We start from the raw sequence: 17,216 nt of genomic DNA on the forward strand, positions 1-17,216 counted from the left end.
CTAATTAAGCAAAAAAACATGGACAACAGAGCTCTGCCTAATATAAGGTTCCTGGATATTACACAGGCATGTAGCTGGTTAGGAAGATAACTAATCAAAGATACCAAAACAAAAGAAGATGCCAAGGGATAAAATGTTGTTAAAAGACATGAACAGAGGGTAGGAATACATGAAAGGAGTGATGTCCTAAAGCAATCTGTGATGGGTGACCACTGTTAAACATCTATAATTGATCTAGAAAACAAGGTGAATGTTGATGTGGTAAAGTTTGCTGATCATGCTAATTCGAGGCAACAACAATAAGAATTACTGCAAAGAGTTGCAGAATAAAAGAATTTTTATGTACATAATAATCGGTTTTGAACCAATTACTACCAGAGCTACTTGTTGATCTGTGAAAATATCATCTCAGTGGTCAGCAGTGATCATAAATATCAAATAAAATGATGAAAAAGAAATAAACAAAGGCTAGGAACATCATAACGATACACTGTAAAGCCAAGCTGAAGCTTCTGTCCTCCAAGAAAGGTATGGTATAATTTCAAAAGGCACAGAGAAATTTGACCAGGCTGATCAAAGGCAGAAAATAACTTCAATTTAAGAGATGGTAAAACAGATGACGACTCTCGAGCCATAATTTGGAAGGACACAGTTAAGAGTCTACAGAATAGTGACCATCATGGGAAAGATGAACAGGAAACAGTTTTTTCATGCAACGCAAGATTAAATTGTGGAATTCCTTCCCACAGGATGCAGTAAATGTTAAACTGTACAAGAGTTCAAGGGCAAAACAGATAACTTCACCGAAGTCCACTGAGATTTTCTATGCCTAAAGAAACTAGACAGTCAGGTAACATATGTAATTATCTTGTTCTTACACTCCCTCCTAAGCATCCATCTCTGGCTATTGTGGAAAACAAGACACTGGGCTGGACTGAGCTTTGCTCTGACCCAGTACAGTTCCTCTAATACCTGCTCTCCAAATAAATGAACTATTGGGAGCAGATTCAAGAGGAGAAAAAGGTAGCACTTCATGCAATACACCGTTAGCTGTACAACTACTTGCTACAAAAAGCTGTGGTTGTTAAAAACTTAGAAAGATTCAAAAAGTAATGCATTTATGGAAGAAAAATCTATTGAAGAAAAATCTACCAAGCCAGAGATGGCACAAAGAGATGACCTGTGGATTGGGAAGGCCCCATGTCACAGACTGGTGAAGGACAGAAGGGTATACCAGTGAAATATCACTCCACATTTGCCCTGTTCTAGTAGCCTTCATTGGTCACTGTGGGATAAAGAATAATGAACAGTATCAGCTGTCCCAGCATATCTGCTCTAACATACTCATGTTTTATAGCCAAAAAAAAAGACACCAGAAATTAAATTTATCTTTGAGAAACATTCTAAGGTGCTTTAGACTGATTAACACCCAACGTGATGTTGATGGTAACTGCAGTATCCCTTTGCTGCGGTACACACAGGACATCGCCTCTGACAGAGGACAAAAGAAAGGTTGGTGACTCAGAACTTCATTGAGATGAATCAGAAAGCTCAACTTTCAAAACCCTAGAATGACAAAATCAAATATAAGAAACTATGAAAATATTTACTATCAAAGATTAGTTGGCATTTATTTGACAGAATTGTGATTTTCAACAATGATGAAAGTTTTCATACAGTTTTCACAGATAAATAATCATTACATGTTCCCTCAGTCATCAAGATGGCAGAGGGAACTTACTTTGTTTTTGTACAAAAACAACCAGAGAATGGCTCAAATAATTCCCCTTGCAAGACCCCAGTATGCACTTTGCTTGGCTAAAGAAAAGGGAATGAAGAGGGCTTCTGGAAAATTATATTCCCTTTAGAACAGTTTCTGGCAGCAAAAGGAAAACTGTCAGTCCAAATTTAAAGGTATGATGAGGGTTGTCCAAGTTATAGGATAGAAACTCAGTGCAAATGGATGAGTTTTAATTTCTCATCTTTGTTTTTGTTACTACGTCCCTCACTCCTTGATATGAAAGTTATGTTCTTTCTTTCAGTCTATGCATATTCCTGTCAACCTGCCCAGCATTCCTGAATTTATCACGCTGTGTGAGTGTAGAGACAATTCTGTACAGACACTCAGAACAGCAGTGGTGTAACAGCGAAGATTTATCTATACAACTGCTCTGCAGAAGAAGACACTACCAAGGAGAAAGCCAGCCTAGAAGCTTGCCAGTTAAAGGCATGCAGAAAATTTGGTAAAAAGACAAGCTGGCAGCACCTCAGCGATTTGTCATCACAGAAACAAAGTTGTTTTAACTTTTGCCAGAAAAAGCTAATGAATGGGAACTTACTGCCAAAGCAGGATGTCTGAAACTACATACTGAACAGGTCAATCAGCTAGTATTTTTTTGGAGTGAGTTATTGCTGTTACGGGCTGACTTTCTTTTCCTGACTTCTCATGACAATGAAGGGAAAATGTTTTTCACAACAGAGTTTAATTAAAGCCTCCTCCTTTATACACTGTTATTTTGGGGACAGAAGGCTATTAAACAGAAACTAGCGTTAAATCAACAAAACAAGCAACTGCATTTCATCTTAACCCCTTTTAAAAAAGGACTGCCAAAGCTAAATGCAGAATTGATCCACTCTTGTCACTCTGCAACCTGGTGAGGGGGCCAAGAAAAGACATTTGAAATCTTCTGCATGAAAGAAATGCTTCTAACAGTATCTGGTCCAAGCAACAGCATTAGGTTTCAAAAAACATTAATCATTTTTATTACTCTAATCAATGTCTCTTTCCCTCTCCTTTTTGTTCAACTAGCTTCATAAATGTGCTTGACAGGGTATGAATTCAACAAAATTGTCTCCAGTTATTTTCCTATCCCTTTTTGACTGGTTAGTTCACAGTGTATCTTCTTTGAATAACATCTAGTCCTTTGCCTAAGCCTAGTAAAAATATGGTGAGTGGAAAAAACAGTCAGTGCTTTTCAGTAACGAGTAACAGGTGATCCTCAGTTTTCTTGTCACTCCCTTCCTCTCCCAAAGATACAGACTATGTCCACCCTCTGCCATGTGAGAACTACTGGTTTAGCTCTCATACATGTGAGTCCAGGTTTATTCTGAAAAAGGATGGACGAGAGGAGTGATGCCAGCCAACAGTTCCTGCCATGGAGCAGAGTGAGAGGTAAGATCCTCTCCAGACTGCTATCTCTATCTGACCAGGAGATCAAGGAGATCTTGCCCACTTTGTCCATATCCATCCTTCTCGAGCCTGCCAGCCCTGCCCTTGATGCTAGTCCTGGATTTCAGTGGCAACCTCCTTCGTCCCAGAAGGCATGGGCCATGCCACATTTTTGAGGCATTTGCCAAGCTCAGAGCACAGTGGCTCCAGACAGCGAAGAGACGTTTCTTCCAAGACTTTCAGCAGAGCACCTGGTGAAGATCACTTCTTTGACTCCTTTCTTTTTAGGACCCTTGCACATACCCTAACCCTACAATCATCTTCTCCTTTCCCTTACAGAAGAAGAGTAAGTGTCTTAGGACATCCCCAGTTTATACTCACATAATGAAGGGATAAGCTAGGAGATTCTGTTGACAACAGGACCACAAAACTATAAGTAAAGTGTCTGCTTTTGCAGTTGCACTTTTAAAAATACATTTTATGAGATCCTGCAGGGTCAAGAGTGAAGGCACTGCCAACTCATATACCCAGACAAAGGGGTTTTTTTGTGTTTTTTTTCCTAAGAAACCATTCTGTTGGGAAAGCAGCCTTTTCCATTAATGGACCAACTCTTGTGTTTTCTGATATTTAAATAAATTACTGTTTTGACATGCTACATTTGGCCAGCAAGTCAAATCCCAGAACAGTGAATCTCACCACTGTACTTTGGCGGGCCTGAGACAATGAAACCCAGCTGAAGAAATGCGATCACAATGTCATATGCTATCTGATTTATTAAATGAGACCCAGATCTAGCTTGTGTCTGGGAAAAGGAGAAATCTCATTCAAATGGCATCAGTGTACTTTTTTTTTTTTAGAATACCAGACCTGCCAAAGGAAGCAGAAGGAAAGAATTGGTCCCAGCTAAGAAAAGTTTTTGGAGAAACTACTCCAGCATGTTAAGTACAGTATTTTGAATCAAGTCACACTATTTCTGACCCAAAGCTACAAAGCAAAAGAGGCACAGTGACCTGAATGAAGATGGTAACCTGGTGCTGGGTCCTGAATACCAGTTATTTGGGATCATGTTTGCATGCTCATGCAACAAACTAGAAACTTAAACCATGGTGCTATACGCCCTCAAGGAGCCCACTAACCACTGGGTTAACCACCAACTATTGTAGGTGGAAGAGCTCAGCTTGGTCTTTATCAGACATGCTGATTTGGATGTGTAATCCACCTCCTGACAAGAACTTAACTGGAACCAATACTTCCACAAAAGGCACACATTTCAACAAACTAGTATTTTCCAGCAAGAAACAATTCACTGAAAAGCATCTGATCAGCTCTTATGACAAAACTAATATCAGGGAGTATTTCTCAACAGTCATTAAGGTTAAGTAATCTTAGCTGTTCTGGAGCCCCGCTCAGTTACATTTTACACACACGCAATTTAAAATGACAGATGTGTAAATGCTGTCTGCTGAGATGTTCATTCCTATCTTGGCCTGATGGTCTGAACCTAAACTACCTTCTGAAACTTTTGAACTCTTCTGTACGCATCATTTGCACTTCTGAGAATGAATAAACATCGGTACAGGTTTTTGGTGCTGTGGCTTTTGCAGAACGGTGCAGAATGAAAAAGGTATAGCTCTAGCTGCTGGCCATTGCTGATAGGTAGTCATTGATGGTTTCTTGATGAATGTCTTTTATCCAAAGCATATTTACCAACCATCAGTATGCCTTTTTGTTTTCCAGATGCATAAGAACACTGAAGTGAAAGTTGGACAGGAAAGAACTCAAGATGGAATCTAACCAGGCACAAAACCTTGAGACCATTAAAGGTGACCTATGTTCAGCTTTCCCAGGTATGAATAGAAGGAGTCCAGTAGGAACTCTGCCCAGTTTTGTGACAGACTCAGCAACTATAACTTTATCTGTTTACTTGTAATAGAACAATTCTCTCATGCTCAGAGACTAACATTTGTGCACTATCTGTAGTTTTTTGAAGGTCTTCTCTTTCACCTGTGTGGTTCTAAGCCATCATCACAGATCATACAACGGGGAAAAGAGACCCATTAGTCAGATCAAGTCAGATCCAATACAGCCTTCTTCTCTTATGATATTTCTCATTAGGTTAGGGCAAAATTCGAAGGCAGAATTTCTTCAGAACATAATCTCTGTTATGTGGAAAGAGCAAGCAGCTGAAATGCATAAAACGCCTATTTAGGGTTTGCTAATTTTAAAATACAGTATGTGCTGACCCCAGCTTAATTTGTTTAAATATAAGTAAAGATGTTTGAAGTTATACCACTAAAACACAGCCTTCTGCAGCATTGGCAGAGAGGGGATCCTTATACCTCCTTCTACTCTTTGCCATGTCCTCCTGATGTCCTGCCATTTTGGCTGATGCTAAGCACGTACTGTTGGCAGTTTGCAGGATCCTTAGATTCTTTTATACTATTTCAGAGCAGCATAAAAATTGCTGGCAAACCTGGATATAATACCTTTTTTTTATTTTTAGCTTTTCCACTATTGTTGTATTCTACTTCAATAACATCAAAATAATTCTAATAGCTAATAGTATACTTATGCTGTCTACTGAACTGTGCTTTGCCATGGTTTACCACAGGCTGCCTCGTCCATGGGCCTTTTTTACTGTGGCCTTTGTGACTGCCAAAGTACCACTGCACTTCTGCAGGAAGACGGAGTCATTTTGATATGACTCTGATCCACAAAGTGCTCCAAAACTGTCAGTCATCCAACAGCACTTAAAAGGACCTGCCATTCAACATACACTATCACATGAATACGCACATTCACATAATATTAGGTTCACAGTATTTTTCAAGTAGTAAAGTGCTTTGGTATTGGTTTAAGACATTTCAGAAGATTGTTCTTACTGATATGTTTAATAAGGCTTCCAAAATAGATGGAAGATCTCTTCTTTTTAGAGAGCATATCTTTAGATAAAATAACTGCATTGCGTACCTGACAGACAGCAAACCCGCTTCCCTCCGCTGAAACTGTAACTGTCATTGGTTGCACAGGGGGAATCTAAAAGAAAGACAGATGAGCAAAACAGTATTTTCAGGACACTTTCAGGCAGCAGGCTTTACAAAGGCATTCCTCACTTTCTACAGTACCTCCTTGGTCTGAAGCAGGAAGCGGTTTTGAGTACCAATTGAAAATATTTCTGGAGTTTTCAAAGAAGGCGCTGTCACTGTTACATCCATTTCTGTTTTGTGTGCAGTGGTGAGAGCTGCAAATAGACTCAGGGCTTGCAGAGCCACTACAGTGTCCTGTTGAGAGAAATAAATATTTCTGTGTTAAACAGAGCTCTGCATGGTGAACTGTATGGGCCATGCCTGTGAGAGTTCACGCTTTCTGTATTGCCCCTTTTGTTGACTATGCTGGGGTCTTCATACACCTACATCCACATCCCCATTGGGATTCCACTAGTGTGAAGGATCCCAGTGCAGAAGAGGGACAACAACACAGGGCAGTGATTAGATACCGTGACTTGCAATGGAGAATGTGGTGAGAGCCAGTGAAGGGAGCTCTGTGCAAGCTATATGGAAGACCCAACTCCCTGTTAGATGTAACAGTCAGAATCTCGCGCCATCCAGACACTGAGGAGAAAGCCAATGAAGGAAGTAATGATTCTGCTGTTTTAAAGATGTATGCAATGATGAAGCATTAAATATCCAGCACTTCGCAGCAATTTTTCAGGGTACCTTGATGACTGAAGCAAAAGCTATACATATGAAAAACTACCAATATTTATTTTAAAAAGGAGAATATGTTTATAAACCTATATATGTATATATAATTCTCTTTTATTTATCTTTATGTATGATTGCAGTCTTAATTCTCCAGGTTTTGAACACAAGAGTCAGTTTTTAAGCAATTGGTTCAGCATGGCTTAGTGGATGAGAATTTTAACATCATGGTATTTAACATGATATTTTCTGAAGAAAAAAATACAAAAATAAGCTATGCATTTCTAATGCTTCTCTGAGATTTTTGCAGCTTGTGTACTTTCATACTGGACTGAATGAAGTTACAGCAACCTATCAGATTTACATATCTGATCAATCTCATAGATCTTAGGAGCTGTAAGATCTTGTTGGAGAATCCCATTTTAAACATCTGAAAGTAGCAATATGCCTACCCCTACCTAAGTTGTGGAGATCAAAGAATACCTTGAAGTTCCCTTTCCAAGTCCTTATAATTATATTTGTCACATTTACATTTCTTTCCTTTAATTCAGTTAGCGTTCAAGATGTTGACATAAAACTCGTAACATAAAAGTTAGGAAATATGGTCTCAGGCCAGGCGCACAGGACCCTCTTGCTCAACAACATAAGGCTTTACAAAATTTGCTCATATCTGCATTCACATATATGTTTGTTTTCACATATATATTTGTTGTATGGATTGTATTCCTGTATATACATGAAATATACATAATTTCATGTCCCAACATTGAAAGCATTATAAAGCAAAATATCTCGATGGCAAATTCATGGTACGCTATACCGGGTAAACAAATTACAGTGTGTTATGATACCCTAACTTACAATGTATCACACATGCAATTGATTACTTTCTTCCTTATTGTTTAACAATATATTAAGTTTCTAATATAATAAACCCATGCAAGAAAACACTCCAAACATTTTTTAAAACAATCTTAGAAGTTATAAAAAAAAAGTACGGGGTCATTTCCATAAATTAAATAAGGCATCCACAGAGACATTTGGAGTAATTTTGAAATCAAAATAGTTTAGATTATAGAAAAACAAAATAATTAAATTCATTTTTTAATTTCACCCTCAGGGGCAAATGATACACTGCTAGAGTTTCAAACTTTCAAGTAAAAACAATTTCTGGAGAATTAAAAGAAAGCTTTTCCAACAATTCAGTGTTTCAATCAGTCTCTTCAAATAATAAGCAACAATTAACACATTAGGAAAATACTAGAACCTCAGGGGAGCCAGGCTGGTTCCTAAATTACATTTTATTTAATAGAACTATTTTCTTTCAGATTAATACTGACATATGAAAATAAGGAAGAATAGCCTGTACAGAATAGTACCAAGCAGTATGATGATGTGTGACATTTTATTGTGACCAGCATTTGTAGTTAATTTAAAAGCAAGTTTAAAGTAATGCGATCCAAAGTAATATAAATTTTCTGGATGCCAGCACAGCTTACAAGATGTGGTTTCAATAACATAGAAACCTCCCAGAGATAACGAAGATCTTCCAAATTTCATGGCCCATCAAAATTCTGTGTAATAATGAGGACACAGCATATTATGAAGTTCGGACCAACTGCCAACAAAGGCACTAGGTTAGGCTGTTCCTCTAAAACCTATTCCCCTTTCTTATCTTAGCTAATAGCCTTTCAGGAGTTTGTAGACCCACATATGGAAAGAATAGAAAGATGTTTCTCTCCTTGGAAGAAACATAAGCACAGATATTTATCACACTTGCTTGGAAAGTCTGATCAACTCTTTTTCCACAGGCATCACTTCTTAACTTAACATCTTTGGGTTTTAGTATTTTAAACAATCAAGGTGACCCTTTAATTCTGTTGTGTTTTTTTATTATTATACTTGCCAAATTACTAAAGTTGGTAGTCTAGGTTTAAGATGCCAATCCTGCAAAGAATGCAAATATGCATGTAACCAACACTGTTACAGCAAAACAAAACTCAGTAATCACTATTAAAAAAAAAAAAAAAAGAAAAGGTATAGTTTGTAAGATATTACCTGAGTAGATGAAAATCCTCCCAGGTGATTTCTTTGCTGACTTAACCACTTCATAACAGGGATCCCCTCTTCTAACCTGTCTTGATGAAAGTGTGACAGCAGAGCATATGCTGCAAGTTCAATATCAATGGACCGTGGCTGCCATGAATCAGACATTTCAGAAGCAGGTGTTATCCAGAAACGAAATTCCCCTGAAAAATAAACCAAAATAACCTCAGATTCACATTCTGAAGTCTTTGGACTTCTGGGAAAGACTTATTTAAGAGTTAACTTCTGCTAATGTACTGGATTTCTTTAAAATTAAGTGAATTAACTGAATTGCATGTCCAGTAAAGGATTAATTTAAGCACTTCCTCAGGAGCTGCTGAATATAGGTCCAAGGAAAGCTAGAGTCCAAATAGTCACTCCCATTGATTTCAGTGAACTTTACATTGACCCTTCCTATTGTCAGCCTGAAGTAAATGAGCCCTTGTAGAAAAGCCACCTCGTTGCTGGGGTACTCACTAGAGAAGGAACTTCAAACATCATGGCTGCCCACTAGGACTCGTCCTTGAGTGAAGCGCAAATTTCCCCTTCCCAAAAGTGACTGACTGAAAAGCCTAATGCAGTAAAGATGGAAGGACACTCTAGAGGCTCAGTTTCTAGTCTAGAACATGAATTCCTTCAGGTTTTTCAAGAGGACAATTACTATTTTTAACCCAAAACTTCGATATCTTATGCTCCATATAGTCTGTTCTTCCATCGAAACAGGAAACAAAACTCAGTGATGCTGAACTCAGAAGAGGCTAAACATGATGAGATGGCTGGTCACTACAGAAAGTGCAATACACCTCTGTACCAGCTCACAGTAAATCCAATCCTTCATCTCTTCATTGCAATACTGATTTCAGCTAACCACCCACACTGATCTTACAACTGACAAGTAATGTTCTTTGACAGCATCACTGTACTCTCATCAAGGCTGCTGTACTTAAAACTGGAAGGCCTAACTTTGCTGTGAATTGCAATCCATTTATGGACACTTTTCATTAAAGCTTTCTAGAAGTTCCTAGCCTGTTATATATGCCAAGCTCAAAACACATCTGAATTCAGAAGATCCTCTTTATTTATTTATACAGCTGTAAATATATGACAGATATTTTTCAAATTGAAGAACATCCATCTATACAAATGTTGAGGACTATTGTGCAATACCTTGGTGTTCTGCTCTCTCATTCAGTATACTCAGGGCTTCCTTGGCTTTTGTACTTTTGGCCCATGACAATGCATATGTCACAAGTGCCAAAGTATAATTATCCGAAATGCCTTCTTGTAATTTATCTTCTAGATAGTTTGTAGCACTCTTGATAACATATGCATGCTGAAAATGAAGATCACATTGAAGAATATACAATGAATAAAATACATATTATTACAATATAAAAGGAAAACTTGTACAGGAATAGAAACATTACTATCTTCAAACAACCAGGTACTGAAAATCTCTTTCACAGTCACAGACATGAACCTCAGAGGCAAACCTTTCGAACTGGTACTTTTATGAACATGAGTAATCTCAATTAAATCAACTGAATGACTTAACATCTCTAAGGATAGTTCCCCCTGTAAATTGCTTTTTAAATTCTTGGACTGAAGACATGACAATATTCTTGCTAAAAGTAATTGTCTTTAGATTTTGCAAAGTACACAAAATTGGATGGCCTCACGGCACAACTTCATATTGTCTTAAGAAGTAAACCAAAGTACAGGCAAGTTTTACCAAATCATGTTAAGTTTTGTCTCTATTGAGATGTTCCTCTATTTCTTTACACTACCAGGTGTTTGCCAGGTAGTATGACAGTTTATGAAGTATTCCAGTAACTACAAATTCCATTTATGAATTCCAATACCTGTTTATCTGGGAACCCTAGGAGGGATGAAATGATGTACGCTGTGAGAGTGACTGGATTATTGGTGCCTCCTCGGAGGTCACTGTGTAACACTTTGCCAGGCTCCTGAAATTCTCCATTTAATTTCTGATGCCGGACAATCCATTTAGCTGTATCCATGAGTACATCTTGGTCAATATCTATGAATGGACGAGCTTGAAGAAAACATCTTAATACAAATGCTGATAACCTTGGGGAAAAGGTTAATTAAATAGGACAAAATTAGCAACATCTTACAGCTTCTGCTTAACACGATGTAAGAATATAGTGACGTATAAGGTATTCTACACACACCTTTAAGCATGGAGGAAAATACATGCTTCAACCAGACAAGAAAGTAGACTAAGTTTAATCCACAAAAAATGAAGCTATTTCCTTGTTCCTAAAGATAATCCCTTTTGCAGCTGTTATGTTTCAAAAATAAGTACAGACTATAGGCTCCAAGACTTTGTTTATCTTTGTTTATCCAAGTCTCTTCCAGCGTTTGTTTAACTTTATTCAAATGTTGCCCTCCTGCCTTCTGTTGCAAGACTTAAGTGGCAAAAGCATAGTTAACAGTAATGCAGTTATAAGTGTGATGGTAGTTATCACAATTATCCCTGCAATGACATCATCGAAACAACCCTTGTTTAATTCATCAATAATCTGAAGTTCTGCTTTGACTCCTTTCTTTGCTAAATGTTTATTCATGTAACCTGTCACCGCACCATATAAGTACCAGGGTTGCCAATGCAGATAAATTATCTTCATTTTGCAGTCCATCAGTACCTAGTCTAAGGCAAATCCCAGCGAAGTCAACGAAAGATGCTCACTGACTCCAGAATGAGGGACTGGATCAGTGACAGAGTAATTGGAACGGTTCTATTTGAAGTTGGCTGAAGCACGTAAGTACATTTAAACTAACCAAATGTGGATTAGCTAAACAAAGTGCTGGAACTTGTCTCTATCTGTTTATCTAGCTAGCTTCCACTGCTATGCTTACTATGTGTGTTTCTTAAGGTGAAATTCAGCACTGAAGAGGATTTTACAGTCTCAAAAAAGGAGGTGCATTAAGATGCAAGTGGGACAATTTTTTATTATTTTTTTTTCCATCAGTAGCTCTGTTCACCCCACAGGGAATGCCTCACAGAGTCCTCAGCCTCCAGTACAGAGAAAACTAAAAATCTATTTGAAGCAATGAAGATGACAGAGCCCTAAATGGTTTCAGTCAACTGCAAGAATAACCTATGTCATTATTGTCATTCGTCCTTCAAGGAAAGCAACAGAAAAAACTTTCAGACCAAGCTCTGTGTTCTCTATGGAGTCACCTTTGCATATACAACACCTAAAGCAGTCCCACTTTCTTACATCTTTATACATTACTAGAGGACTAACAGTGAGTCTATGACACTCTTGCCTGCTGGGGAAGAATCTCCTAGGTACTGGTTCTTAAGCAGGCAGAATCAGCCTGCTCTGATGTTCAAAAACCTTACAGCAATTGGACAGATTAGACAGATTAGTAAATCAGACATCCTCAGAATTTGCTTCTGGCTGCTGAAGACATCTAATGCCAATCAAGTTGTATCTAGACCAGTGAACCCCGCTACTTTCCAAACCAGGGTTGCTGAATGCAAATGCTGCATGGGCATGGACCTTGCAGTGCATTAACTCCTGAACCAGGTGCAGGAATAACTGAAAAGTTGTTAAGAGGGTGTCAGGGTCTGGAAGGCTGACAGGGACTATGCTAATAATTAAATGGTAACGGGAATTACATTCCTGGGTACAGGAATATGCCTGGGCACTTTCTTAACATACTAGTAAATATGTCGCACTAGAGAATAAAACTGGAGTGTGTTTCAACCACTTAACAGCTCTGGATTGCAGAAAGCCTGCAGTGGTGATTTAAACATCCAATCACCATTCTGCTTTTGCACAGTTAACCACATTTCACTCTTTGTTGTAGCAAGAAGCCAAGCCCTGAGTAGCCTTAATTCACTTTTTTTCCAAAGCAGTTTTAAGTTTTCTCCTTGCTGGTAAGCTATCCTCTTCAACAGAACATCTCAAAGCATTTCATTCAGCTATTCCCATGGCTAAAATAATTCATCGTTTGTCTTTTGCAAAATTAAAAAGCCTTGCCCTAATAATGGCCTTGACAGCATGCTATTCAGTGAAATGACCTTAGAGTTGGCCTAAACACCTAATGAAAACCAGGCAGAAGGCTAATACAGCTGGAAACTTTTACCAGCCTCACAAAAAAATTTAGTCTTAGGGAAAATATCTCAAATACTCAAATTCCAAAGTGAATCTGGCAGAACTACTTACCATGTGCTCCCAGAGGGATCTTCATTTCCAAAGGCACTAAAAGAGCCATCTTCCCTCTGGAAAAGCAGCTCTCTTTGGTAACCTGCAGTGAAAGAGCAGAGACGGGTATTGAACACATGGGTTCCTGTACAAACCTCCTGCTCACATGAAGCAAGGCATTTTCTAAGGCTGTGAAGAGCAGAGCTTGAATAAATATTCCATAAAATATCTCCCAAATACACAGAAACACACAGAACAGTGCAGAAGACTACAAGAAAGTGGGTCACAGTAACACGAAGGATCTACCTACAAAAACAGACCTAGATGGCTCTCATTACCACTGATCTGCCACCCAGACAGGACAGTGCAGGGTAGAGACCCGTTCCCACGTAACTCAGTGGCTCCAGCAGGACAGCAGTGAACGCAGCCCAGAGCGGCACCTATAGAGCTCAGCTCACTGAAGTGCTGAAGCACTGAAATCATGCACCTAAAGAGATGTTCTTTTTTCCCCAGCAAAATAGAGAAGCAAAAATTAAGTATTTTCCAACTGGAAAGGCATGGGCACAGCTACAAATGCTGCTGAAAAACAGACCCTTTCAGTAACTTGCTTTGGCCAAATCTATCAAAGAAGCATACTGGAAGAGGCTGTTCTGAAAAAGAGTGAAACATCTCAGCAGTAACCAAAAGGGCTTCCTGGAAGGAACCTGGTTAAGCAGCATTCAAATATTCCTCAGTATCCAGACCAAGTGTAGCTTTCTCCTGACTGTTGAACATCTATAGTAGAAGGGCCACAAAGGTTTACTAGGTGCTCATGACTAGCATCAGTGTCCTTACTCAACAGCTGACTTCAGTGCAGAACCAGCATTTGTTAATGTTCCAAAGAAAGAGTTCCCTAAAATATGCTACTCACTGTAGTCTCTGATTCGTAAAACCTTCCTTACCCTACATTTTGCTTGCCATTTGTGTATTGAGAACAACCATATCTATTAATAGTGTTTCACGAGACACCTTTTTGTCTCCCTCCCACCCTCTTTTTATTTCATGGCTGCACTATTTCAGTTATTATAATTAAGACACAATATTCGTTAGTCTAACATCTGACATTCATATAGACAGAATACCAAACCAGTCAGGCAGAAGGAAAAGCCTCAAGCAAGGTTTTATAAAGGCATTTGCATCATTAAGTCCTACAGAAAGGAAGGAGAGCAAATACTGGTTATCTTTACAAACAGGCCCCATAAGACCCATCCAACTAAAACCATTACCTACAACATTTTCCTTGTTTTTATTGACAAAAGGATTTATCACTTGCTTACATACTACCCTGAATACAGACATTGTGTGAACCACAGCCGTAATTACTGAGGAACAAATGCCCTGGTCCCTCAATCTTTGTTATGACATAAGATGAACTCCTACCCAGGGTCTCTCTATAACAGAAGAAATATAAATATATGAGCCTAAACTGCTACATTATACCAGTATGGCTTTCCCTATAAACTATTACCCCAGTGGTATCAAGTTTAGTTTTTGTCTCCTTAGAAGTGCTTATCATTACAACTTCCCACTTAAACATTTTTTAAATGTATTTAGCACAACAACAGTGGTTAATTACATCATTAAAACGGGTGAATCCTTCCCAGGCAGACGAATCTGTCATCTCAGTTAACAATCTTGAGAAGTCAAGAATTCTTAAGTAGGAGGAAAAAGGAATTAAGTGGCAAAAGTTGCTGTCCAAGTTTTAACCTCAAAATAATGTGCCATGAGGAACGCAAATATATGCATACATACAGATTACTTCCTCTTCAAAAATACCTGACTGTAAGGCCCAAAAGGTGAGGTCTTCTGTTTCTTCACAGAACAGGCAATACACAGAAATAAGGATTATAGCCACCCTCCACCAGTAGTGTAAAAGCACCGAACTAAGACCAGCAGCTTACAAAGACTTCTGAGCAGCCACTGCACAAAAATAAATTTATCTCAGAATTTACTAGGATTGAGAAGGAATGGAAAGATGAGCAGAACCAGAGGAAGGACAGCTATTTCCTACACTCCCTTTGCTTTCTTCTTAACGCCAAGCCCCTTGCAGTCACGCAAAAATCTTCAAACACGAGAGTATCTAACACAGGGATGTCTGCAGAAATGCTGAAACAATAGATCTGAGGGCTGTGAACCCCCATGTTTGTTCCAATGGACACTCAATCAGACGTGAAAAATGACACTTCAAATGTCAACACATACAACTGGAAAGGCAAGGAAAAGAAGGATCCTATTATGAAGATGTACTCTAATACTCCCAGAGGACTGGCTGAAACCCAAAAGATGTAGGAGACTAGCGGAGCCAGGCTAAAAGAAGAGTACATCAGGATGGAAAGGACTTCAGAAATATGCGAAGGACTAAAAGGTCTTACATTTCAAACAGTTTGAAAATATTGTTCCAACTCTGTGCTTGCCTGTGTCTAGCACCAAAGTTTTCAGACCAACCAGTTTGTTTTTTTTTTAATTCCAAAGTGATTTCAAGACAGGATCTGTAATTTCCACAACTGAAATATTTTTTATTTTTTTTAAAGACAGCTATTTTGCATTGCCTTTGCTCTAGGTAAATAAAATCTGGTAAAAGAAAAGTAACTACTTCTAGCTATGCTTCCTTCCCCCAACTAACATTTAGTCTTTAAATTAGTACACTTACTTCAGATTATGAGGTCACTCTTTCAAATATTTAGTGGATTTTGACATATAAAATAAAGTCTGTTTTAAATTAAACTACACGACAATACTTTCAAAAATGGAGATTATGAAAAGTTGCAACTCAACCTAAAGATAAACTTCTCCTTTACGATTGCATTTAAGTGAAACAGTGCAACAACTGAAATCAGTTGTAAAGATGAAGAAAAAATGACGTTTAGATCATGGTTCTTTTTTATCTTAAGATTACAAATATTTCTTCATATTTTGCTTTGGCTACCACAGTGTTAAGAACATGTACCTAAATTCAAAAGCCTGGGAAAAAGCTGAGTAACATAATGCTTTGTATATGAGTGACATTTAATCCTATAGTCTTCACTTGCTTTAAAATAACTTTTATAAATCACTTACTGGAAAATTTCAGGAAATTACGGTAGTACAACTCAATCTTCAAAGAGTGGTAGATTGCTTACACACTTCAGTGTAGCTGTTTACATAACATCTTTTTTCTTACTTTTCTACTAAACAGTGTAGTAGGAAGGGTTTAAAAAGTGCATTTGACTAGTTTTGACACAAAATTGGGTTCTTGACGAAAGGAAAATTTATTTTGAAATGTGTTTTCTCCAAGGAAAATTTCAACATCTTTTTTTTTAAAAAAAAGACAAAAAAACAAAACACCAAAAAAAAATCATACTTACAGAGAGTAAAAAAAAATCTGAAAATGTCATCATTCTGCCTTAGTAGGGGTGTAGCTCAGATGAGGATCGTCTCATTCCTCTCTGTGAACCACACTCAGCACGTGGGGTGCCACATGGTGATTGTGGTACATCACATATTCCACCTTACCCAGAAGGCAAAAGGAAGCATGCTTCTTTGTGCAATTATGCTCTCCACACTTGATGATGCCCTGAAGTATTTCCAGGTTAAAATATAAAACCATTTCCAACTACAGTTTTCCAGTTTTCAATTTGCAGCACAGAGTTCAATTCTGACCAAGCCTAAAACTTGGATGGGCAAACACCAGTCACCCGAGCAAGCATCATTCCTTGAGGTCTGCAAGGACATGGCAGGATGTGCATGCTGTCACTGAGGACAGATATAAACATGGGATGGCTATGGTCCTTGCTGACCCCTGACTAGTTTTCACCTTCTGTGCCTCAAGCAGAGATCAGAAATGTTTGCTCATGCATGGTTTTATTAAAGGAGAGATAGCAACCCCCAAGGAAAGCTACATGAATTGCCTTCTAAAATGAAGTTTCCCTCTGAAAAGTAACTATATAAAAATGACATGTTTTTTCAGAGCAAACTTGCCCTTGTAAATAAAATTATTTGCTCTTTAATTCTATCATCTCAGAAGAAAAAGGAAAAGAAAGAAAAAGCTAAGTTCTTCTTCCA

At 38.2% G+C, this 17,216-nt stretch overlaps 1 protein-coding gene across 1 annotated transcript in view; it reads right to left on the bottom strand.

Moving 5' to 3' along the window:
- The window catches only part of CD109 (CD109 molecule), an 81,691-nt gene that overhangs the window by 13,069 nt on the left and 51,406 nt on the right, over positions 1-17,216 (bottom strand). The window contains exons 24-29 of the mRNA XM_048077452.2: positions 13,158-13,239; positions 10,818-11,046; positions 10,123-10,288; positions 8,929-9,119; positions 6,295-6,450; positions 6,140-6,205 (exon numbers count right to left, since the gene is read on the bottom strand). Of these exons, the coding sequence (XP_047933409.2) occupies positions 6,140-6,205; positions 6,295-6,450; positions 8,929-9,119; positions 10,123-10,288; positions 10,818-11,046; positions 13,158-13,239 (890 nt within the window). The remainder of the gene's footprint in view (positions 1-6,139; positions 6,206-6,294; positions 6,451-8,928; positions 9,120-10,122; positions 10,289-10,817; positions 11,047-13,157; positions 13,240-17,216) is intronic.

The sequence above is a fragment of the Anser cygnoides genome, chromosome 3 (assembly GCF_040182565.1).
Source record: "Anser cygnoides isolate HZ-2024a breed goose chromosome 3, Taihu_goose_T2T_genome, whole genome shotgun sequence".
In the NCBI taxonomy this organism is placed as follows: domain Eukaryota; kingdom Metazoa; phylum Chordata; class Aves; order Anseriformes; family Anatidae; genus Anser; species Anser cygnoides.